At 42.9% G+C, this 26,791-nt stretch overlaps 1 protein-coding gene across 1 annotated transcript in view; it reads left to right on the forward strand.

Moving 5' to 3' along the window:
• LOC120514588 (cytochrome P450 2J2-like) overlaps nt 1-26,791 on the forward strand; it is a 49,784-nt gene that overhangs the window by 6,002 nt on the left and 16,991 nt on the right. The window contains exons 2-6 of the mRNA XM_039735057.1: nt 8,660-8,825; nt 14,223-14,372; nt 15,865-16,025; nt 17,761-17,937; nt 26,361-26,502. Coding sequence (XP_039590991.1) covers nt 8,660-8,825; nt 14,223-14,372; nt 15,865-16,025; nt 17,761-17,937; nt 26,361-26,502 — 796 coding nt within the window. The remainder of the gene's footprint in view (nt 1-8,659; nt 8,826-14,222; nt 14,373-15,864; nt 16,026-17,760; nt 17,938-26,360; nt 26,503-26,791) is intronic.

Genomic DNA, 26,791 nt, shown 5'->3' on the forward strand with positions numbered 1-26,791 from the left:
TCAAGTTCATCAGGAATAGTAAAGGGAATTAAAAGATACAGACAATGAAATAGCAGATGCCCTAAACTTACATTTTTCTGAGGTGTTTACAAGTGAGCAAGTGGATAACCTGCCAGAGGTAAACAACTACTAAGGAGGTACTGAGGGATTTGGAAATTGTAGAGGGAGAAGTGCTGCTCAGATTAAATAAGATGAAATCAAACAAATCACCAGGCCCAGATAATATTTATCCTCGTGTTCTTAAGGAGGCTAGTGAGTACATATATAAACCCTTGACACATATTTTTAGGAAGTCACTGTGCACTGGAGAGATTCCAAAGGACTGGAAAATGGCAAATATCATCCCATTATATAAAAAGGGTGACAGGGCAGATCCAAGCAACTATAGGCCAGTAAGCTTAACAAGCATCACAGGAAAATTAATGGAAGGAATTATTAAGGATAAGATTGAGCAACACATGACAAGGACAGGAGTTATTCTGAACAGTCAGCATGGGTTCAGAAGAGGGAGGTCGTGTTTTACTAACATGTTGGAATTCTATGAGGAGGCAACAAAAGGATACGATCAAAGTGGAGCTTATGATATTATTTATCTGGACTTTCAGAAAGCATTTGATAAGGTGCCACATGAGAGGTTGGGCATCAAGTTAAAAGAAGTGGGAGTTCAGGGTGATGTTTTTAGATGGGTGCAGAATTGGCTCAGACACAGGAAGCAGAGGGTGATGGTGCGAGGAACCTCATCAGAACTGGCGATGTTAAGAGTGGTGTTCCACAGGGGTCAGTGCTAGGGCCGCTGCTATTTTTAATATATATAAATGATTTAGATAGGAATATAAGTAACAAGCTGGTTAAGTTTGCAGATGATACCAAGATAGGTGGATTAGCAGATAATTTGGAATCCGTTATATCATTACAGAAGGACTTGGATAGCATACAGGCTTGGGCAGATTTGTGGCAGATGAAATTTAATGTCAGTAAATGTAAAGTATTACACATAGGAAGTAAAAATATTAGGTTTGAATACACAATGGGCGGTCGGAAAATCGAGAGTACACCTTATGAGAAGGATTTAGGAGTCATAGTGGACTCTAAGCTATCAACTTACCATCAAGAAGGCTAACAGAATGTTAGGTTATATAGCACGATCTGTGGAGTACAAGTCCAAGGAGGTTATGCTCAACCTTTATAATGCACTGGTGAGGCCTCATCTTGAGTACTGTGTGCAGTTTTGGTCTCCAGGCTACAAAAAGGACAGAGCAGCACTAGAAAAGGTCCAGAGAAGAGCGACTAGGCTGATTCCAGGTCTACAGGGGTTGAATTATGAGGAAAGATTAAAAGAGCTGAGCCTTTACAGTTTAAGCAAAAGAAGATTAAGAGGTGACATGATTGAAGTGTTTAAAATTATGAAGGAATTAGTACAGTGGATCGAGACTTGTATTTTAAAATGAGCTCATCAAGAACACGGGAACACCGTTGGAAACTTATTAAGGGTAAAGTTAACACAAACATTAGGAAGTTTTTCTTTACACAAAGAACGATAGACACTTGTAATAAGAGACCAAGTAGTGTTGAGGACAGAAAGACTTCAGGGACTTTCAAAATTCAACTTGATGTTTTTTAAGAAGAAATAAGTGGATAGGACTGGCAAGCTTTGTTGGGCTGAATGGCCTGTTCTAATGGATACCCAGGTCCAGGCAGGTGGGCAATGGCACCAAGTGCCACATTTGAGAACCGAGAAGTGAAACAGAATAGGTGAGGGTCACTAACAAATTAGAACTATCTTGTTACTGATGTTTTAGTGCTAATGACTAACAACAGAGATGCAGTCTGCACAGTTAATCAGCAGCTCTAGTCAGGGTGTCCTAAACTGAAGTGGTGAGTCTTCAGCCGGGATTTGAAAGCTGTGATCGAAGGGGCATCTCTTATAGTAGCAGGCAGACCACTCCACAGTTTAGGGGGTCCTGTAACTAAAAGCTCAACCCCCACTGTTATTTTATTAATCCTTGGAATCAGAAGCAGACCGGCATCTTGAGATCTTAATGTGCGCTCTGGTTTGTAAGTCATGATAAGTTCAGACCAGTAAACCGGACCTCCGCCATTTAATGCTTTATATGTTAAAAGGAGGATTTTGAAATCTGCCCTAAACTTAACCGGGAGCCAGTGTAAGGATTTAAGAACTGGAGTTATGTGTTCGTATTTTCTTGTTCTTGTAATAATTCTTGCAGCAGCATTTTGGATTAACTGGAGGCTGAATAAAGAACAGTTTGAACAAAGTGAAAAAATATTGAGTCTTTGCAAAAATGTCATATCATTGTCAATAAAAGCCTGCTTATAATTCTATTTCAGTATACCAGAGAAACATCTGACAGAGATTTAAAAACACTGAAGCAGCAAGCTTTGTGAAAATTAATATTTGTATCACTCTCAAAACTTTTGGCCACGACTGTTTAAAAAATATTGACAGCCTAATATTACCTGCAGGGTCTGTCCATTTCGTCTGGGGGATTTAAACATAATGCGTGGTTTGGTCGCTGTTGAGTATATTTTAGTGCCCTTCAAACACTAATCAAAATCATTTTCGCTGGACTATGTCTTCTCTTGGCCATGGGCAAAATGCTGAATCTGATAGCAGGCAGTGTAAATATTTTCAGGGTGTTTACTTATTAGCTAGCTCTCGGTGGGTCTGATGGAGAAAGTCCTCATGTCCTGTGTATCGTCTTTTTGCCTGGCTTAAGCCCCAATGCTGTTCACTTGACTGCGATGCGCTCTTCTGTCTGTTTGAAGTGTAAAAAGTCTTAACCACCACACCGCACGACCTGCCATAAAAAATAAAACTTTCTATCAGGAGAACGTTAGGGAATTGAAGTGAATTTCTTTGTGTAGAGTTAAACTAATCGAGTTCCGTTCATTAAACTTAAATTGCATACTTTTATTTTTGGTGAGGATGCGTATTTTTCTTAAATCGTAATCCATGTTCTGCCCCACATCTTGTTAACTTGTTGAGCTGTGCTCCCTCTTCATCTTGTCATTTATTAACACACCTGTCAGTCATGACCCACACTCACAGTGGTGCCATAAATGTCTATGAAACTCACGTAAAGCATGTAGGTCTCATAATAAACATTTGAATACAATACACCCCATGTGTCGCATGTAGGCACCTCTTAATCTCTTGTTTCAGTCACGTCCAAAGCGTACCTTTAAGGTATATAAACCCCTGGGTCTGGTTAGTTGTGGTCTGCATCAATTTGAACCTCTGTCTAGTGCTTCTCTTTGTCTCGATCCAACTGTGGAAATCACTCGCCTTGTAAGTGTCTTTTAGAGCTTCATTGTTTAATGTACAGTGGTGTGAAAAACTATTTGCCCCCTTCCTGATTTCTTATTCTTTTGCGTGTTTGTCACACAAAATGTTTCTGATCATCAAACACATTTAACCATTAGTCAAATATAACACAAGTAAACACAAAATGCAGTTTTTAAATGATGGTTTTTATTATTTAGGGAGAAAAAAAATCCAAACCTACATGGCCCTGTGTGAAAAAGTAATTGCCCCCTTGTTCAAAAATAACCTAACTGTGGTGTATCACACCTGAGTTCAATTTCCTGATTACTGCCACACCTGTTTCAATCAAGAAATCACTTCAATAGGAGCTGCCTGACACAGAGAAGTAGACCAAAAGCACCTCAAAAGCTAGACATCATGCCAAGATCCAAAGAAATTCAGGAACAAATGAGAACAGAAGTAATTGAGATCTATCAGTCTGGTAAAGGTTATAAAGCCATTTCTAAAGCTTTGGGACTCCAGCGAACCACAGTGAGAGCCATTATCCACAAATGGCAAAAACATGGAACAGTGGTGAACCTTCCCAGGAGTGGCCGGCCGACCAAAATTACCCCAAGAGCGCAGAGACGACTCATCCGAGAGGTCACAAAAGACCCCAGGACACCATCTAAAGAACTGCAGGCCTCACTTGACTCAATTAAGGTCAGTGTTCACGACTCCACCATAAGAAAGAGACTGGGCAAAACGGCCTGCATGGCAGATTTCCAAGACGCAAACCACTGTTAAGCAAAAAGAACATTAGGGCTCGTCTCAATTTTGCTAAGAAACATCTCAATGATTGCCAAGACTTTTGGGAAAATACCTTGTGGACTGATGAGACAAAAGTTGAACTTTTTTGAAGGCAAATGTCCCGTTACATCTGGCGTAAAAGGAACACAGCATTTCAGAAAAAGAACATCATACCAACAGTAAAATATGGTGGTGGTAGTGTGATGGTCTGGGGTTGTTTTGCTGCTTCAGGACCTGGAAGGCTTGCTGTGATAGATGGAACCATGAATTCTACTGTCTACCAAAAAATCCTGAAGGAGAATGTCCGGCCATCTGTTCGTCAACTCAAGCTGAAGTGATCTTGAGTGCTGCAACAGGACAATGACCCAAAACACACCAGCAAATCCACCTCTGAATGGCTGAAGAAAAACAAAATGAAGACTTTGGAGTGGCCTAGTCAAAGTCCTGACCTGAATCCAATTGAGATGCTATGGCATGACCTTAAAAAGGCGCTTCATGCTAGAAAACCCTCAAATAAAGCTGAATTACAACAATTCTGCAAAGATGAGTGGGCCAAAATTCCTCCAGAGCGCAGTAAAAGACTCATTGCAAGTTATCGCAAACACTTGATTGCAGTTATTGCTGCTAAGGGTGGCCCAACCAGTTATTAGGTTCAGGGGGCAATTACTTTTTCACACAGGGCCATGTAGGTTTGGATTGTTTTTCTCCCCAAATAATAAAAACCATCATTTAAAAACTGCATTTTGTGTTTACTTGTGTTATATTTGACTAATGGTTAAATGTGTTTGATGATCAGAAACATTTTGTGTGGCAAACATGCAAAAGAATAAGAAATCAGGAAGGGGGCAAATAGTTTTTCACACCACTGTATACTCTCTGCTATGTATTGCTTTGTAAATCATTCTTTATTGTTTTTGGTTGTTTCTTTTGTATATATTTCAGTTTACAACGAGGTACATCCGGTTAAAGCCTTCAAGAAAGCTCGCTCTCCCCTTGTCGTTTTTATGTGGATGTGCCGAGTTGTTTAAGCTCTCTGCGGCCGCGGACAGCGTGGAGTGAGACAGAAAAATCCAACTTCACCTTTTTTCACTACATGACTGAAAATTGCAGACAGGTTTGACTTAACAAATGTACAGAACACAAAAGTTTGGTTAAGTGTGTGGCAGTTTCTTTTATTACCACATAAGCTGGTTGATTGCATTTTTCATGTAATCTTAACATGAATTACTTTGCTCTAATTTGAAAGAATGAAAAAGATGCTGTTTTATCTTGGTAGAGTAATATTTTACTCTCCTTTCCCCTTTTCCATTAATAATACGTAGCCTTTGTCAAAATGCCTCAAATCTCACAGACTTACCACTGTTTATAAGGTATTTGTCAGAGACGGCTGGGGAGGCAACCCAGCCGGGGACGCCCAGGAGGACTGGAGGAGGGCTTGAACCTCCCCCAGACTATGTGGGGGCGACCACCCTGGTACCTTTGGGGGCCACGGGTACAGAGCTTTGAAGCTCCACCCTGTAGGGGCCTATGGTCACCGCCAGGGGTCGCCCCTATGCCTTTGGAGTCCTGGACTTCAGCACTTCCGCCACACCCGGAAGTGCTGGGGTGAAGAAGACTGGGGACACCCAGAGTGCTTCCAGGTGCACTGCCGGCACTTCCGCCACACAGGGGAATGTCCGCAGAGGAGTGTCGGGAAGCGCCTGGAGCCCATCCGGGCTTGCATAAAAGGGGCCGCCTCCCTCCATTTGATGGCAGGAGTTGGGTGGAAGAGGACAGAGCTCGGAGGAGAGGAGTGGAGGTGGACCAGAGAAGTGAAAGGCATTGACTGTGAGGCCAGGACTTAAGGGGTGATTGGTGCTGAGGCACTGGGTTGTGCACTTATTGTATATAATAATTGTAAATAAACGTGTGTGTGGTGATCAACATCATGTCTACCTGTCTGTGTCCGGGCTGTACCCCACATATTATAGTATACCAGTAACGGAAAACTGCACGATATCGTGCAGTGAATACACTTGACTTGTAGTTTTCATCCTTTTTCTCTGTACTTTCAGCATTCGTTTGCTCAGAGGTTAATGCGCTTGTTGTTTCTTGAGCAGCTCTTCCTTTCTCCACCCTAGCGGCCCACTGCTTCTCTTCTTTCGTCGGCATCTTTTCACGTTAAAACTGATTAAGTTAGTTTTTGTGTTGCAATTACTTAGTACGTTTTTCTTAATTTTTCACTTAAGCGCCATAATCTGCCTCAAGAATGATTAAAGACATGAAGAGGTAGAGGAAGTGACCGCGAAGGTGGTAGGGAATGAGAACGGCGCCCATACGCATGCGCTGCACAGCAGCCCTGCTCCGCGCTGCCGAGAGTTGATTCTACAATAAAATAAAAATTAAAAGAGTAATAAATATCATCACCCAGAAAGCGGATAGTAGAGGTCACATAGTATATGTGTACCAAATTTCAAGTCAATAGGTGAAACGGTTTGCGAGCTACAGATGATTTAAAATCCTGGACAAACAATCGAACAGCCAGGGTAGCATATTATATGAGAAGATAACTTCTCCCCACCTTTCCTTCTACATTTATAATCTCAGACAATTAGGAGTAGTAAAAGACAAGCAGGAGTTAAGTTACACTTTAAACAATTTATTATTGATAATATTCATAAATACTAACAATATGCAAAGTACATTTGAATATTACCAACCATACAGCCTGATAAATGCTGATGTGTAGTTTCAGGCGGCACACAGACTTGTTAGTTACTTAACATGTCTCTCGTTAAGGCCTCATTTGTAGTCAGCTTTCTTCAGAGCAGGCCGCATGCCAGTCTCAATATGGCTGCCGAGTTGTGCTCTTCATTGTGTTGTGTTGTCCTTTTCAGTTCATGGTGTGTGAGATGGTCTTTCATCAGTTTGGTAAGAGATAGAGGGCAAGGCAAATCAAGCAAATTTTTAGATGTTCTGTCCAACCCCTAGAGCCAATAGGGCATCACAGTACTTAAAGGCTTCTGATACAAGACAGTTCCAAACAGCCATACTTCAGACCAATGGGGGGACGGAATACCTTCACACCTGCCCTGCAAACCATGTGTTAAGGTAAAGCTTGGCAGTTAGGCAGTCTGGCTTTCCTGTGGGGGTTGACTGAGAGACTCAAGAAGAGAAATATTGGCCAAACTTGTTTGAGGCAGTTCCCCCAATCCTTTCCTAAAATTCACTGTCCTGACTTAGTCCTAGTGGGTAAACATGAATGCTTCTCACAAATGAAATACTAATATTGCATTGATTTGTCTAAGTTACAAATAAAGACATACAAAATATTTATCAACTTGTGTGCAACATTTCACACCATAACAGATGCAAGGGGTGAAAGTATCATAAATTGACTTCCACACCCCGACAAAATTGGTGGCACTTGGAGAAAAATCTTTTATTATAAGTGTTTAACAGTCTTTCCAAGTATATTAAGGTTTGGGGATCCTTCAGAATATACCAGGGTGAGCCAAAATTAAGTACCACATTACTCAAAGTCATTGTGTGTGGTAGTGATGTGATCCCTTGTAGTTTTCAGTCGGCCGCATGCCTTGGTCTGGTGCGCACTGAACTTTCGCGGTTGAAGCGTTCTTCAAAAACAACGAATCCATCATCACTATGCAACCCGCCTTCCGAATGCACCTCAGCATTCCTCCTAATGGTGACGTCCCAAATCGGAAAACAATTCTTCAGTGGGTGGCTAAATTTAGACAGACGGGTATAACATTGAACAGAAAATTTCCAGGCTGTCCTTGGACTGCACGAATGCCTGAAAACATTCAAGCTGTAAGGGCATCCATTTTGTAGTCTCCTAGATGTTCAGTGCACTTCTGCCTTTGGCATTTCCAACACATCTTTGAGGAGGATTCTACATGAGGACCTTCATTTCCATCCATATAGAATGATAGCAGTGCAGGAACTCGCTGAGAGAGACTGGGTGAGCCGTAAAGAGTTGCGCGCCAACATTCTGCCAATCGAAATACCATCGTCAGTTGTAATGGCCGACTCCTTTACCCAGACCGGAAACTACACAACCAAGACTATTGACGTGGCTAACCTGAGGATTCTACAGATAATAATAAGTTGTTAACAAACTCATCATGACTGCATGTTTTGTTCTATCTTAAAATTGACCAATGGGAATGGGAAATCAAGGTATGTGCAATGACTACCCTCAGTCTGAGACTTGCAGTTGGCTGACATGTTGAAACCCTGGCATATGTCACCCGCAACAGGTGACAATCAGCTAGTGCTTATTCATGACATGTTAATATATATTGTGAGTGCCATGTTGGATGTTCAGGTGTCCTGGCCAGAATGGAGGTGGGTTTCTGGCTAGAATGGGATGCCACAATGGAAGGACAGGGGGTGACTGCTGTCCAAAGTCATATTCATCCCATCCCTCCATTCCACCACACACATGGCGGCAGCATCGCACTGGTGGGACATCCTCAGGGCAGACTGGCTGGGAATTGTACTCCTATATATATAGAAATACACAGTAAATACAGAAAGCAACAGAATAGTGTGTAAGCGAAGAGTTTACCTTTGATTTCTATTCAGCTTACAGAAAAGTATGGAGATATCTACAGTCTGCGACTTGGAGGAAGTAAATGTGTGATTGTCAACGGGTACAAGTTGGCCAAAGAGGCTCTGCTGACGCAAGGATATGCCTTGACTGGCCGGCCACAACCTGCTATTTATGACAGGATCTACTACAAACAAACTGGTAATCATCTATATATATAAATATCTATTTATATCCAGTATATATACACCTATGTCACTTGATTACTTTTTAAATTTTATTAGTAATGTGTAAGTAGAACTCTAGATGCTGATAGATATTTCCAAGCTTGCCAGTGGAGAACACCTTGTAAGTTTGCTTGTATAATGGACTATGAAGCATAAACCTAATACAAACAGTAAAGCCCACCACTGGAGTCAACATCTTGAACAATTTACTCAGTAGGTTTGAAAAGATAGAAGTGAAAAGTGCTATATAACAGATAGATAGATAGATATGAAAGGCACTATATGATAAATAGATAGATAGATAGATAGATATGAAAGGCACTATATGATAGATAGATAGATAGATAGATAGATAGATAGATAGATAGATAGATAGAGGAGACCCCATTGTTTTTCCTGGCACACTTCTGCTGAAAAATTTGTTGGCTGAAAATCCTCAGCATTTGTGTGTCAGAAAGAGGATCTGCAGCATGGTTCATAATGGCACTCGGTTTTGTTTTCCTCCACTACGACCTCCAGGGGGTCCAGAGTGTGTCCCATAACTGAGCCTGTCCTGTTAATTAGCTTGTTGATTTGGTGGTCCTCTCCTGAAGTATATAGTCCAGCTCAACACACCACACTGGTTGTAGAAGATGTGAAGGATGTCACTTCCCACATTAAAGGAACACAGTCTCATAAGGAAAAAGTACCTACTTTGCCCCCTTCTTACTGTATATACAGTGGTGTGAAAAACTATTTGCCCCCTTCCTGATTTCTTATTCTTTTGCATGTTTGTCACACAAAATGTTTCTGATCATCAAACACATTTAACCATTAGTCAAATGTAACACAAGTAAACACAAAATGCTGTTTTTAAATTATGGTTTTTATTATTTTGGGAGAAAAAAAATCCAAACCTACATGGCCCTGTGTGAAAAAGTAATTGCCCCCTAGTTCAAAAATCACCTAACTGTGGTGTATCACACCTGAGTTCAATTTCCGTAGTCACCCCCAGGCCTGATTACTGCCACACCTGTTTCAATCAAGAGATCACTTTAATAGGAGCTGCCTGACACAGAGAAGTAGACCAAAAGCACCTCAAAAGCTCGACATCATGCCAAGATCCAAAGAAATTTAGGAACAAATGAGAACAGAAGTAATTGAGATCTATCAGTCTGGTAAAGGTTATAAAGCCATTTCTAAAGCTTTGGGACTCCAGCGAACCACAGTGAGAGCCATTATCCACAAATGGCAAAAACATGGAACAGTGGTGAACCTTTCCAGGAGTGGCCGGCAGACCAAAATTACCCCAAGAGCGAGAGACGACTCATCCGAGAGGTCACAAAGACCCCAGGACAACGTCTAAAGAACTGCAGGCCTCACTTGCCTCAATTAAGGTCAGTGTTCACGACTCCACCATAAGAAAGAGTGGGCAAAAACGGCCTGCATGGCAGATTTCCAAGACACAAACCACTGTTAAGCAAAAGAACATTAGGGCTCGTCTCAATTTTGCTAAGAAACATCTCAATGATTGCCAAGACTTTTGGGAAAATACCTTGTGAACTGATGAGACAAAAGTTGAACTTTTTGGAAGGCAAATGTCCCGTTACATCTGGCGTAAAAGGAACACAGCATTTCAGAAAAAGAACATCATACCAACAGTAAAATATGGTGGTGGTAGTGTGATGGTCTGGGGTTGTTTTGCTGCTTAAGGACCTGGAAGGCTTGCTGTGATAGATGGAACCATGAATTCTACTGTCTACCAAAAAATCCTGAAGGAGAATGTCCGGCCATCTGTTCGTCAACTCAAGCTGAAGCGATCTTGGGTGCTGCAACAGGACAATGACCCAAAACACACCAGCAAATCCACCTCTGAATGGCTGAAGAAAAACAAAATGAAGACTTTGGAGTGGCCTAGTCAAAGTCCTGACCTGAATCCAATTGAGATGCTATGGCATGACCTTAAAAAGGCGGTTCATGCTAGAAAACCCTCAAGTAAAGCTGAATTACAACAATTCTGCAAAGATGAGTGGGCCAAAATTCCTCCAGAGCGCTGTAAAAGACTCATTGCAAGTTATCGCAAACGCTTGATTGCAGTTATTGCTGCTAAGGGTGGCCCAACCAGTTATTAGGTTCAGGGGGCAATTACTTTTTCACACAGGGCCATGTAGGTTTGGATTTTTTTTTCTCACTAAATAATCAAAACCATCATTTAAAAGCTGCATTTTGTGTTTACTTGTGTTATATTTGACTAATGGTTAAATGTGTTTGATGATCAGAAACATTTTGTGTGACAAACATGCAAAAGAATAAGAAATCAGGAAGGGGGCAAATAGTTTTTCACACCACTGTAGGTCCTCTGTATTACAAGAGCAGTCCAACCTGTCATTGATGTGGACACCCAAGTACTTATAGTATGTGGTTCAAAATTCTGCTGTAAAGGTTGCTTGGTGTAGTGAAACTCAATAAGCAGTTCCTTTGGTTTTCACAGTCAATCCTCCAAGTTCTCCCCCTGACTCCTCTCCTCTGTCTCATCCCCCCTTATCAATACCCTACATAAGTGGAGAATCACCTGAGAACTTCTGCAGGTGACGTGACCTCCTGTTATATTTAGAGTCTGAGTTGTGCACAGTGAAGATAGAAGGAGACAGGCCTGTTCCTTGTGGTGCTCCTGTGTTGTTCACACAGTCATTGAGTCTCACAGATGCTGGTCTACCTGACAGGTAGTTCATTATCAGGACACTACAATCACCTGCATATCTCTGAGTTTACCACCTTAGTGGCGATGTGTGGATGATGTTGAAAGCACTGGAGAAATCAAAAAACCGAATCCTCACAGTGTGGCCAGCTTTGTCCAGCCTGGTGGAGCAGACAGATAATTGCATCCTCCACTCCAACCTTTGTCTGTTAGGCAAACTGCAGTGGGTCCAGGTGGTCTACCTCAAGAGAACTCGTATAGTCCAGGACCAGCCTCTCAAAGGTTTCAATGATGTGAGACGTAGTCATTAGTAGTCATTTAGGCATATCAGCTTTATTTTTAGTGTCCCCTTTAGGATTTTGGTATTTTAGATATCGCGTGTCTCGTGGATGTCTCATATAAGATGTCAGTTCTTTAATAGTCAGCTCTTTTACGATATCACCCCCGCTAGACAGTCTGCCCTTTGCGTTGTCGGCTGTGTGGTCATCTGCCTCCTGGGCCGTCATTGCTTGGTAATTTTATCCTTTTGGATTCTGACATTTTGAAGTTTTCCCCTTTTAACAATCTGTTTTTTCAATAGTTTTTTCTTTCAGGATATCAGTTTTGTAGCAGTGTGACCTTTGGAATGTCACTTCTTTACCAATGTGCTCTTTGGGGGTCTTCTTGCCTCACATTATTGTAATTATTGCCATTTATCAACCAGTCATTTGCCATTTCTGCACCTCAGTAGTCTGCCCTTTCAGTTGTCTGTTCATTTCCATGTTCTTCCTTTCATGGTCTTCCCTTTACAGTTTCAGGTCTACGGTAGTCTGACCCTTAGGGTACTGGTACTTTTGGGTAATCTGTCCTTTATCAGTTGGCTGGTGCTAATTAAGTTCATTGATTTCACAAAAACATTCGACAGCATCCATCGTGACTCAGGTGGTCAATCCCGTGCCACTACGTCATTCCTACTTGTACTTTGACGTGTTCTGGAGCCTCTACCACAATTTGCCCTCCTTCATCCAGTGGTAAGATGGGTTCATGGAAGAATTTACCATCAACATCAGTGTCTGACAGTGGTGCACCTTGGGGTGCCATTCTTCTTCTTTCTTGCAATGGACTTTTCCCTGTGGTGGATGACGAGTGATCTAAAGAGAGTGGGCTTCAGTGGACGGGCCATGCCAGCTTCACCGATCAGAATTTTTCAGTTTACATCGTGTTCATGCCCTAAACGCAACCTACACTAAAAAACATAACCACCAAGTTGGAATTCGTGATGCAGAAAATTGGATTCCAGATTAGCAACAAGAAGACCAAAGTTGTGCAGGTGAACCCGTACCACCAAACTCTGGATCATTGTGGGACATGGGGAGCTCAATGAGGCCACCCAGTTTATGTACCTCAGTAGCACCATTACATTGAATGAAGGCTCCAACGAAGACGTCTGCAGGTGAAGAAGTCAAACCATCGGGGTTTTCCAAAAAATGTGTTGTGATATGATAATGAAGATCAAACTGTTCAATGCTGGTCAAAGGTGGAGGATAACCAAAAGCTTCGATGCCTTGTTTGTGAAGAACCCTCAGTATCGCCTACCATGATTGAGCCACTAGTGATGAGGTCTGGCAGCTGAGTGAGGCTCACCGAAACGCTGACCAGTCACCCAGATGTATTTGGCTGGCCTTGTCTTTCACTTACCCAACCATCAGTTACCCCACCCTGTGATGTAATGGTTGCCAAAAACTAGAAGAGATAACAGGGACGACCCATTAAAGCTTAAAGAGTGACCCGCCAAGAAGACTTTGGTGCCATTGATGTGGGTTGAATGATGCTACGAAAATTGTGACAGACCATTCACAGTGGAGGAAGCTCACCCCCCTGTGTGCTTTATGGCGTCTGCAAGACCTAAGTGCTAAGGACGTACATCATTTTGCGAAATTACCATTTGGTGACACTCGGTCACAGAGCCCTTGTTAGAGTAAGCCAGTGTAAGGGACGGCCAGGATGTCCACAGAGTAGAAAGATGGGGGAAGGCAGCTAATTTAAGACACTGCCTCCACCCATGATGCTAGATGGCATGCTAGATTGTCACAGGGCACCTGGAGTTCTTTATCTCTGCCCTGTTGGGTATCGCAGGTACTGCCAGGGGGAGCTGTGGAAACCTTACAGTATATGAAACAAGCTTTTTGCCTAACCCGGAAGTACTGGCAACCACATGAATGAAAGTATGGAAGTGCTTCCAGGTGGGCCAGTATAAAAAGGACCGCCTTACACCCAGTGGGGGAGCCAGAGTCAGGAGGAGCTGGACAACGCTTGTTGAGAGGTGCAGAGTAGAAAAGAATAAGAAAGCAGACATTTGTGTGGTTTGCGGTGCTTTATTGCCTGTTAACCTGTGATTGTGGTGACTGGCGAGCACTGTGAAGAATTTAAAACAAATGAATAAATTCTGGGTGCTTTTAACTCCTGTCATCAGTGTCTGTCCATTGGGTTAGAGGAGCGACAGTGCCCTCTAGTTTTCACACCAGTTCTGAAAACACTTTACAATCTTTCAAAACAGGATTTCGGTTTTCTCTTGTACTCAGTACGTGTCGTTTAGTGACGTGATGTCCACAGATTGAATGTCTGACGTTTTCCTCCTCTTCCTCCTATGTGTCCCTGTCACCCAAACAGACTCCACTTTCTCTTGGCTCTAACATGCATTTGCCCCCCATGTAGGCGTGGCATTAAGTAATGGGTACACCTGGAAAGAGCACAAGAGGTTCGCTTTGACCACACTGAGAAACTTTGGAGTTGGAAAGAAGAGCTTAGAGTCCATCATCATGGAGGAGGCCAAGTTCTTTGTAGAAGCCTTTGAGGAGGAGAGAGGTGAGTAATCTCAAAGCCCTTTGAGCTACTTTGAGATGGAGGAGTAGGCACACAGCTTCCAGATTTTTAGATTTGTTATTATATGGAAAGCAATGTTACCATAATTTTTAAAGCCATGGCTTTTTATTAACAACAAGTTGCATGGCTGAATCCCTGATGTAAAGTAGTCTGAAACGTTAATGAAGATACCCTAAAACTGAACTGCTACTGCATGCCTACAAGGAACGTGCGTTCAGGGGAGGCAGGTGAGGCTCATCATGAAAAGTAGAAATACTAATAGTGATAACATAAAATATAATGTGTCCAGTGGTTTGTAATAAAAATTTGTTTTCTGTATGATTCCAAAAATGTAGATCATTTTTATAGTCACACAAGCCTCACCTCACCTTGGACTGCACTCTCTCTCACACGCTGGGCTGATGTCTGCAATTGGCACATGCCTGTTGCTGTCTCTCCGTATGTCGCCAATATAATATTTGCAGACACGTTTATTATACACCCTGACTTTCCACAGTCTGGCTAATATCTTTAATGAATGTGTGTGACATATTTAGTCTTGCTGATTGGATATAAAGCCGCAGTGAAAAGGCACAAGGTGAGGCAGACAGTACTGTGCCGACCCTGAAGGGGCCGCGTGTGAGCCCAACAGGTGCTCGTTGCTGCTGTTCTTCTACACAGAGGTACCAATAAGTTAGCGATATCAGAAAGTCAAGTGTTCCGACTGATTGCCAAAATGGAAGATTAAGATTTTTAAAACTAAAGCAAAATAAGGTGGACTTTTACAAGAAAGTGACAGAGATTTTCGTGGAGAAGGATAGGAGCATGGACTTCATTTACAAATAAAGGTACGACCATAAATGGTTTTCAATTTTACAAAAAAATGGGATCAGACTAAGAAAAAAAAAACAATCCAATATTTAAAAACAAAATTTTGAACTTAAATAAAATATTTTTTTGCTTTTCTTGTTATCCTTTTGGTGAACACTCTATATTAAAACTGATTGAAGCATCAGAATTAAAAGCTTTTAAAAAACAACTAAATATTTCAATTAAGGTCAACATGGTATTCCGTTTTTTTTTGTACACAACTCTATATTTTTATTTGTATTGAATGATTGTGAATCGTTGAATTACAACGGCAAATTTAGAACACATGGAGGGTGAGGAGCAAATGCGCTCTCTCCACTTCCTCTCGCAGCTATAAACGTAACGTTCTTTCTTAGCCAAATATGCGCCTTACCTGTCTGTGTGTGTAAAGAATGCTGATGAGATATGAAACATAACCAGTAGTCAATGTGCACTCTGCCAGTTGATTAGTGAATAAGCGACTCTTTGGGGTTCATATATTTGTAAATGTCACTCTGAAGGAGCCACCAGCCATTAACCTCACTGCACGTCATTGATGCCTACTGTAGAGTCGCGACATTTAGGAGGGTGTTCATGAGAAGCAGATACTGACCATTGTTATGCTTTATTCTCTTTCATTTCTCAGGTCAGCCATTTAATCCTCATTTTACAATTAACAATGCTGTCTCCAACATCGTCTGCTCGATCATGCTCGGTCGCCGATTTGAGTACAGCAACAGCCAATACCGAGAGCTGCAACATCTGATGAACAGGGGCATTTATTTGGAAGGAAGTTGGTGGGCTTGGGTAAGAGAACATTACACGTCTGAAGAATTTCATGGATGCAGTATAGATAGTGACGAGCTCAAAATTGTATTCCCAGCCAAACTCTTTGTTTTGCTTCACAAAAGAAATTTTGCGAAATGTGTGTCATTTGTGCTATTCATTTCAGCTGAAAGGCATTTAACTCCCCTCTGGATGCAAGAGCAGCATTTGGGGGTGGCAAGTGGGGCGACCGTCCCAAGTCCCGCACCCAAGCACGTTTTTGAGGTCTGCGTGTCTCGTTCGAGCAGATTTGTGAAGTTATATTCTCCGGTTATATTTTGATAAAGTCTTTGTGTTATCTTGCAGAAATTTACCTGAATACTATAATAAGAAAATCTGGCGTGTTTTAACATTATCTTTATTAAATTCACGCACAAGTTTATACAGTCCACACAAACTGGTAACCGCGTTTGATGTAACGGCCCCGCACACCCCTATGGCTGCTTCTGTCTGGTTGCGTTTTGACGCATTAATTCTACATCCGTCTGCTTATCATTACGTTTTTAAATAAATGCTGTTGGCAGTTTAGTATGCCTTATAAACACCCCAAAACATTCTTCAGTGAGTTTAGCATTTTCTTGCAAGTGTTCTTGCTCCCTACTCTGTTCAATGCTGGAATGGACTGGGTGTTGGGCAGGGTCGTGGGGTTCAGCGGCTGTAGGGCATCTGTTGGTGAAGAAAAATTCATGAATCTTGACTTTGCTGACGATGCTGTGATCTTCACGGAGTCAATGGAGGCTCTTATCGGGGTTCTCGAGTGTCTGGGCTTGGGAGTGTCCTGACAAAAACCAACAGCCAGGCCTTTAATGACCTCTTGGGCACGGCCATCAGCAGTGTGTCTGTTTGCAGAGAGAGTGTCGACCTCGTCACTGAGAGGTTTACTTACCTTGGTCGTGACATTCATGACTCTGGTGACTCTTCCTGTGAAGTCAGTAGACAGATTGGGAGAGCATGGGGGGGTTATGAGGTCACTGGAAAGGGGTGTGTGGCGCTCTCGATATCTCTGCAAAAGAGATGAAGGCCCAAGTCTTTAGTGTCCTGGTGCTTCCTATCTTGCTATATGTTTGTGAGACATGGACGCCATCCAGTGATCTGAGATGAAGACTGGACTTCTTTGGCACTGCGTCTCTTCGGTGAATCTTTTGGTACCATTGGTTTGACATTGTGTTGCTCACGGAGTCCCGAATGAGGCACATTGCCTGCATTGCGAGGGAGCGTCAGATACGGCCATGTGGAGCGTTTCCCCGAGGGTGATCCGGCTCGTAAGATCCTCATTGTTGGAGACCCGAGTGGTTGGACCAGGCCAAGGGGTCACTCATGTAACACCTGGCTGTGGCAGATGGAGGGTCATTTCCGGAGGGTGGGACTGGACCGCTTGTCAGCCTGGGGGATTGCCAACCGGGATCCCGAGTTGTTTTGTCGTGTAGTGGGTGCGGCAACGCTCTGTACCAGTGCATGCCTCCCAACTTGACTTACTTGACTTGAACAGACTTTAGTGTCAGTTCCGACCAAAGTGAATGTGAATTGAGACGTGTCTGTTTCGCTCATTGCTCTTTGTAGATCATCATTCAGCTTTTTAGTTATCATTCACTTTTATTGTATAAGTAGCAAAGTGAAACACCCATTTATTAAAATAAGTCCGTCTGTAATCTCGCTTGTTTAAAGTCTTTTAAAGCGACCCCATAAGAAATAACATCTCCTCTTTTTTTCCTTTTAGGCTTACAATGCATTTCCTGGGCTCATGAGGTACTTACCAGGGGGTCACAATGAGCTTTTCTCAAACTATGGGAAAATTCAGGATTTTCTGAGAGAAGAAATCAGAAACCATAAGAAGGACTTGGACCCGACATGCCCTCGTGATTACATTGACGCCTACCTCATGGAAATTGAGAAGGTCAGTTTTCTGTCACTTGTTTCTCAGCCATGTTCAGAAATTGGTGAAATGTACATCTTACAATACTCTCATCGCAAAAGGAGCAAGCTGTGGAATGGCAGCAACACAGCAGATCTGGTGGTCATCATTTAACACGAGGCTTAGCTGCCAGTGCTACCTCTGCCCAGCGTGGTGTTGGACGTGAATGGGAAACGGTGAGATAAATGAACAGAAATAAATGAATAAGGGGGACAAGCGGGGGATACGGGCAAAGAGAAAGTTTACGATATAGAATCGGAATGAGCATCAGATTTATTGGCCAAGTCTGCTCACCTACAAAGCATCTGACTCTGTTTTTGTTTTTGTTGAGTCCCCAAGGGTTACGTGACAAACGTGCACACAACTGATGAGCACGCGTCTCAGAACAATACAAGAGAAAGACATGCAGGCAAAGTGCAAGGCCGTACAAGAAATACCAAAAGAAATACTCAGTCAAGCTTTAGTTATATGTCCAAAATATTGCAAGATATGGGAAAGGGGGCGGGAAGGGGGGACTAAACATGACAGCCAAATTGACCATTTCTAAGCTAGATGGCCTACAGAAGGAAGCTGCTCTCATATCTGCTCATTTGATGGGAGAAGTTCAAAGAGGTTCTGGCCTGGATGTGAGACGCCTGACTCCATTTGTCCATTCTGTCGAGTCTGGTACCAGGGGGTCCCAATGAGCTTTTCTCAAGCTATGGAAAAGTTCAAGATTTTCAGAGAGAAGAAATCAGAAACCATAAGAAGGACCTGAACCCAACGTCCCCTCATAATTTTATTGACACCCACCTCAGGGAAATGGAAAAGGTCCATCTTCTGTCACTTGTACCTCGGGCAAATTCAATGATTGGTGAAATGTATCTCTTGCAATGCTCTCATTCCACAAAGATCACAAATAAAGAGCAGGATGGAAAATGGCAGCAACACAGCAGATCTGTAGATCATCATTTAACACGAGGCTTACCTGCCCAGTGTGGTGTTGTGCACGAATGAGAAACAACGAGAAAAATGAACAGAAAAAAAAAAATAAGAGCGCCAAACGGAGCATCCAGGCAAAAGAGAAATTTTACGATATAGAATCGGGATGAAAATCACATTTATTGGCAAGTCTGCTCGCATAAAAGGAATCCGATTCCTATAGTATGACAGACATGCACTTACAAGACAAGACAAGGAATGTAAAGACATGCATACAAAATGCGAGGCAGTGCAAGAAATATTGAAATAAATATGGAGTCAAGCATCATTCATAAGATATTGGAGATGGGGGGGTCCATAGGGGGTCAGGGGAAACAATTTATAAGCCTGAAAGCGTACGGACAGAAGCTGTTCTTAAATCTGTTCGATTTGGCCTGGCAGATGGGAGAAGTTCAAAGAGGCTGTGGTCTGGATGTGAGATGTCTGACGCCATTTGTCCGTTCTGTTGAATCCGGTTATCTCTGCAGGGCGGAAAGCAGAAAGCCCCGGGGGGAGTTCTCTTTTCTCGTTGAAGGCCAGGGGCTGCCCTAGAATGGGTTAATCCCGACTGAGGTTGTCAGCGCCTTGCAAAACGATGTGCTTCCGGTGGTATCTGAAGAGCTCTCGCCGACCCCTGAAAAAACCTGGGGGAGAGCGTGTCAATCTCACGGCGTACCCATAAATGTGGCAGATCTCTAAGGTGAACAGCCTCTGGCATGTTAGAACAACAGTGGTAAGGGAAGTCGGCAAGCTGGATCTGTAACTTTGGGATAAGGATTGGTTCTTAGGGCTGTGTTGGTCAGGCTGGGGTGCAAACCGTTCTTCTCATTTATAACAACATTTATTTCTATATGTTTTCACACAAACGATGTAGTTCAAAGAACTTTATGAAATCTCAAAGAGGTACGGAAGTTACATGTAAAAAGAAAAAAACAAATTAAAATGAAGTAATAACAATGTCTAAATATCTCTCTCTCTCTCTCTCTCTCTCTCTCTCTCTCTCTCTCTCTCTCTCTCTCTCTCTATATATATATATATATATATATATATATATATATATATATATATATATATATATATATATATATACTACAATATATATATATTGTGGAAGTTGACCCGGACACAGGCAGGCAGACACATTCATGTCACCCACAAACACGTTTTATTTTCAATATATACAAATGATATGGTCACAAAGACCCCAGTTCATTGGTCACTCAGACCCCAGTCACGTGCACAATTACCCCAATCACAGTCCTGGCCACAATGCCTTTCTCTTCGGGCCGCCTCCACAGCTCTCCTGAGCTTTGTCCTCCCGACTCCAGCCTCAATGAATGGAGACGGCCCCTTTTATTCAGTACCCGGATGAGCACCAGGTGTTCCCGGCATTCTCCTCTAGCCACGCCCCAGCGCATGGAAGTGCCGCTGTCCTCCCGCAGCTCTCCGGTAAGATCCAAAATCTTCCCCCCAGCACTTCCTGGTGTGGCGGAAGTGCTGAGGTAACAGGTCCCCAAGGCATTGGGGCGCCTCCTGGCGGTGACCACGGGCCCCTACAGGGCAGGGCTTCCATGCCCTCGACCTGTGGCCCCCAGAGCAACCCGGAAGGCAACCCCCACGTGATTCAGGGTGGGCACAGACCCACATCCGGTCCCTCATGACGTCCCGGCCGGGTCATGGCCCCTGGCATCCCTGACAATATATATATATATATATATATATATATATATATATATATATATATATATATATATATATATATATATATATATATATATGTGAATAAGGCGCTATATAAAGCACCAGACCCGGCACAGATTCACACTGAGGCACGTGTAAATTAAACAGAACTTTTTTATTTTCTCTTCACCCGTGGGCGCATGTTTTCCCCGTGTCCCACAGGCCCAACACAGTCCCAAACACTTAAACAGTTCAAACACCCTTCCCCTTTGGGGCACGTCTTCATCGTGAACCCCACAGCTATAACACAGTCCCAAAGCACCTTACTTTACACACAGCAATCCTTCCGCTGGCATCACCACTCCTCCTCTCAGGAAACCTCGTCCTCTTCCTCCCGATTCTGGCCCAGAGTGGTGGTTGCTGGCTCCTTTATGGCCCTCCCGGGAGTGCTCCTGTTGCTTGTTCACCTGTTCCCAATTGCACTCCCGTGTGGGCCTGATGATTAAACCAGCTGGGCTTACTTATCTCTGTCTCGTTCCCTGGCGGCCATCCTGGGTCCCACAGGGTTGGGGAGAACTCCATTTCCCATGAAACCCTGTGGGAAACTGAGGCATCATCAACCAGGGAGGCTGCCACCAAGCGTCCCGGGGGAGATACTGAGAAGTCCTTGGCTGCTCCCATGGACCATATACAGCAGGGTCGTTCAAACCGGGCATGGGACCCGGCTGTCCATTACACCACCCCTCTTCCAGATGGGTCTCGTGGGACTCAGCGGCCCGTCCCGCGAGGGCTGGTCTTCTCCATAATGGGGAGTTGGTGTCCTCAGCACTACAGTTCTGCCCTGTGGAAATATAAGCAAATGGTCTGGGGGTGTAGCCCCGATGTCACTGCCACTTGGACGTCCTCACAGGACAACACCGCCAGGCCAGATGTGGCCACAGTTGCCGCAGTTGTAGCACACTCGACTCCCTTTGGCTCGACCTTTGCAGGAGTGGAAGCAGGTTGGAAACTCCTGCCCGTTCACCTGCTTAGTTAAGGGTTCCAAGCGTCCTGGGGGAGGTACTGAGAAGTCCATGGCTGCTCCCCCGGACCATATACAGCAGGGTCGTCCCGACCAGGCATGGGACCCGGCTGTCCATTACAATATATATATATCTATATGATAAAAGCCCAGTGCTGTGTCCGTGTCCGAGTCTGCGTTCCTTTTGGCTGTATAGCCGCCCAGTCCGTCCCCTCTCAGAATTCCTGCTTACCCCCCTCCGTTCTTTCCCCTTTGTTTTATTTTTCCTGTTCCCAAAATCTTTTCAAAACAAAAGTAAAGAAATAGACAGAGCGTCACATTAATGTCTTCTCCCCTCTGCCTATTAAATAATCAATAAAATGAAATAAAAGAATCAAGAAAGAAACAGAAACCACAACCTACCCTTACAGCGTCCACCACGCTTCTGATGTTACAGCCAAACACGTGGTGTATGCAGGTTATGAGGTGTGATGCTAATTAACGCCCGTACTACAACAGATTATATTGTTCATATACTATTAACTATTTACAGGGATCAACTCTTTTTGGGAAGTTCATAACAAACCAAAAAAAATTAAATTATGAATAACGTGTGCACTTGAGTATTTTGAGCCTTACCTTCATTTAATTAGCGAACAAGAGAACAACTTAAAGGATTTAGATCGTTTTTTTTTTTCTATAATTTGCTTATACAATCCGGTTGATTTTGCGACTTCTCTTATTACTTTAAGCATCATAGTTTTCTTGCGCCACCGATTTATTTGCGCGAATCCGAAAGACATGCAGTGAGCCTGGTGGAAGGGGGCGGGGCTCTCCTCACACGTGTAAGCCTTGGGGCGTGTACCTTACCTCCATTTAGTTAGCGAATGAGAGAACTACTTAACGGATTTAGGTCAGGTTTTTTTTTTTATAATTTGCTTGAACATTCTGGTTGATTTTGTGACTTCTCTTATTGCGCTAAGAATCGCAGTTTGCTTGCAGGAGCGATATATTCGCGTTAATCTGAGACAGGAGCCGAGGGGAAGGGGAAGTGTGACATCACAATTAGGGAGTCTCCTCGCTCTCCTGTTTCACTAATACGTGGGCAGAGCCGCGGGTGACAGCTAGTAGTATATAAAATAAATAATGCACACTAATATAAGATAGATGTATACTTAAGAGAAATACAGAACTGTCTTTTTTAAGTCTCTAAATGACTGTCCAGTGATAAGGTCAGTTGTCCAGAATGAACACAAAAAGAAAAAACAACTCCAATTTACAGTGGAACCTCGGTTTGCGAGCATAATTCGTTCTGGAAACATGCTCGCAATCCAAAGCACTCATATATCAAAGCAAATTTCCCCATAAGAAATAATGGAAACTCAGATGATTCATTCCACAACCCAAAACTATTCATATAAAAATGATTAATACAAAATATAAAGTAAAATACATAATTTTTGTGGGATTCCACCCAACGGGACAACACGTGGAAAAGCGTCCCAAGGCAATCGCAGTCTCCCAGCGCTGTAGCAGTTCGCCGTATAAGCGCATCCAAAAAGATCGCAGACATGCTATAAGCGCCTGTCATCAATGGGTCATACAAGGAACATTATAAAGATCCCGGTACAATAAATAACAGCTGTTGCTGTTTCAAGCTGAATAAAGCTGGTGTTAAAGTACTGAGACTCTCTAGGCATTGGGGCACCCCCTGACGGTGACCATGGGCCCCTACAGGGTTGAGCTTCCAAGCTCTCTACCCGTGGTCCCCAAAGCAACCAGGGCGGTCACCCCCTCGTGGTCTGGAGGAGGTGCAAGGCCTTCTCCGGTCCTCCTGGGCATCCCGACTGGGTAGCAGCCCCAGCCACTCGCCACACCATATAAGAACTGCTAGGCAAGCATTAGAGGACAAGACAGTGTGACAGATTAGGGCTTTCTCGCTCCCTTGAACCCTCAGACACCACGTCAGACACCAGATAAAAAGACCAATAATTACTTATTATAATAATAAAGTGCTCAAAGCACCCTCCACTCCCAAATACTCAATATAAACAATAATCCAATCCTCCACTCCCAGACGCTTAGCCACCCTGCCTCCCAACTCAGCTCGTCTGTCTGGGATCTCCCACAGCCCTTTATAGTCCTCGACCCGGAAGTGTTTCTGAGCCCTCAGTCCATGTGATTATCCAGCACTTCCGGGTCAGGTAGAAACTTCTCTTTTTCTTCAGCCCGGAAGTATATCATTTCTTCTGTTCCCGTGACTTGGAAATACTTCCGGGCTATACAGGAAATAAAAATCCCTGGACCTCCCTGCAGCGACTCCTGGAGGCCCCCTTGGTATCCAGCAGGGCTGTACGTTATAATCCAACTGTCCATAATTCCCTGCTGGCACTCGGGGCACCTCTATGCTGCAAGGAGGGCTCCATCTGGCGACCTGGGGGTATTGGCCGGGATTAATGGCCGGCCATATCTCACAACAGATAGAGACAACTGGACAGTTAGACTGATGGCCATTGTATACTAGATTTGTCTATCAAACTCAGCATGAAACTCTATCCTTTTTTGCCTTGTTTGGAATTTCATGATTCACCTAAGTGGGGGTCTGCACGTGAAGAAAGAGTATAAAGCCTTGGAACATTGCCCGGCACACCTTTGAAGCTGGCATACGGATGGGAGATAACGTCATACGGTGCTGAAAATCCTTCCACTGCAATGGCAAAAATGGTACACTGTACACTCGCGAACTGGGTTCTTGCCATTGGCTTCCTTTGTCTGTTATGCAGTGTAAGCTGTCATTAAACAAAGCTAAGTTATTTCTCCTATGTGATTTCTTACCGCTGTATCACTTTGATATTATATCTGTACAGTTTCGGTTTATGTAACTCGCCGCAATTAGAAAAGAACTCATTCCAAGGGAGTTAACGCTCTCTGCTGGATACGGCACTCCACGTCAAGTGCCAGGTTCTAACACATCTCGGAAACGCAAACGTTTTCACAGCTTTACAGCTCACTATTGTTGACTATGGAGAGGGGAGGTGATATTGTACCGTGAAGCTCGACATCACGGCTGTCAAAGTTAGAAGACTACAAGATGCTGGGACAAGAAGCACAATATTCTCATGTTGAAGAAACATGAAAGGAGATGTCATTTGCATCCAGGCATGTGGAATACTCTTTCCGATGTTACAGTATTTGAGTAAATAGAAAATGATTAGGGGAAAGGGAAAGCTATTTATTCAGGAACTAAACAAAGCAGAAATCAGAAATAAATAAATAGATCGATAAATAAATGAATATGAAAAGCAGAAGTGATTAGATTAGATTAACAGTAATAATCCCATGGGGAATTTAGGCAGATGCAGCAGAAACATACCAAGAATGTGGATTCATAAGACAAATAATACAATCAATCAATCAATCAATAATGTATGTTGCACAGAAATTACAAAATGGATTTAAAGAGTATCAGCAGTTGGTTATGGGCATCAGGAGGCAGCATTGAACTTCCTGATAGCAAAAAGACCCCCAAGGTGCACACTGAAATATGCACCAAAAGAGCGCCTCCTGGAGGGTCTTTATTTTGGCCACCATCTATCTATCTATCTATCTATCTATCTATCTATCTATCTATCTATCACAGGGGTGTCAAACTCTAGTCCTGAAGGGCCGCAGTGGCTGCAGGTTTTCATTCTAACCATCTTGTTAATTAGTGACCAGTTTCTGCTGCTAATTACTTCTTTTAATTAACTTGACTCAGGCCCTTTAGTTGTTTCTTTTTCCTTAATTCAAAGTCAAACAATAATGAGACACAAAACAAGCCACCACATCACACAATATCTGAAAATAAAGAAAGGAGAAGGTCTCATTAAGGTTGATCTCTCAACTCACCAAAACACTTCGATGATGTTCTTATGAAAAACAGAAAATCAACAGTTTTGGAAATGTCAGCTGTGGCAAAACGAGGGCAACAACAGGCCATGAAATTAAATAATGAGTTTAATTAACAGCTAGAATTGGCTTCTCATTAAGAAACTGGATGGAGTTTGAAGCCCAAGTTTAGCTGGTCATCTGTTGGCTCGTTTCATGTCTCATTTCGATTTGGCTGTCATTTTAATGAGGAAACGAATCAATTCAGAGGACTGAATGCTTCTAACAGGGCTATTAAAATGTGAATTAGCAGTGAAAACAGGTCACTGATTAGGAAAAGGGTTAGAATGAAAACCTGGAGCTGTGCCTTTCACATCTATCTATCTATCTATCTATCTATCTATCTATCTATCTATCTATCTATCTATCTATCTATCTATCTATCTATCTATCTATTTAAGAGCTTCTTTAAAAAGTCTCATTTCCCCCTGAGGACAAATAAAGTTCTGTCTGACTAATCTAATAAAACTTTTTTAATAAGAAATTGATGATCTGATGTTAGATTGCTGCACCACAAGACAGCATTGCTTTTGCTTGAATAAATAAAACGTGTATTACACTCATGTTATTATGTAGAGTGAAGAACCCTCTATCATAAAGGGTAATCTAAACTGAATATATTGCCCTATGATGGTTCTCACCCCGAACGTTGCTTTATTGACAGACTGACGTTCCTTTTTTAACAAATTTAGTTATTTAATTTACATAACCACAGGGAAGTACTGCATGCATAACTTGCAGTTCCACCAATACATTACGCACTGTTTGCATGATTCTATTAAAAATGCCAGCACTGCTTCATGTGACACTAACAATGCACATTTCATGTTTCCTTCAGCGCAAAAATGACACTGATGCCGGATTCACCGAAGAGGCTCTGTGCTCAAACACTTTAGACCTGTTTGTGGCTGGAAGTGAAACGACTGCCACGACCCTTCGCTGGGCTCTGCTCTTCATGGCTCAAAACCCACAAATACAGGGTGAGTGTAACGTCAAATGTCCCATAATCCGTCACTTTCAAATGTCCTCTTTAGATTGGGAGTTTTGAATTTCCTCATTTATAGGTGACGATTCTTGACTTACAGTATTTCCTTCTGGAGGAAAAGCAGAGTGAGTGATGCTTCAACGACAACAGCAACATTTATTTCTATCGTGCATTTTCATACAAGGCTCAAAGTGCTAGACAGGATGCCAAAGGAGAACTTGCAAGAAAAGAAAAGCAGCTTAGAAATAGATACAAATGTCAATGAATAAATAAGATAGCAAAAA

The sequence above is a fragment of the Polypterus senegalus genome, chromosome 14 (genome assembly GCF_016835505.1).
Source record: "Polypterus senegalus isolate Bchr_013 chromosome 14, ASM1683550v1, whole genome shotgun sequence".
In the NCBI taxonomy this organism is placed as follows: domain Eukaryota; kingdom Metazoa; phylum Chordata; class Cladistia; order Polypteriformes; family Polypteridae; genus Polypterus; species Polypterus senegalus.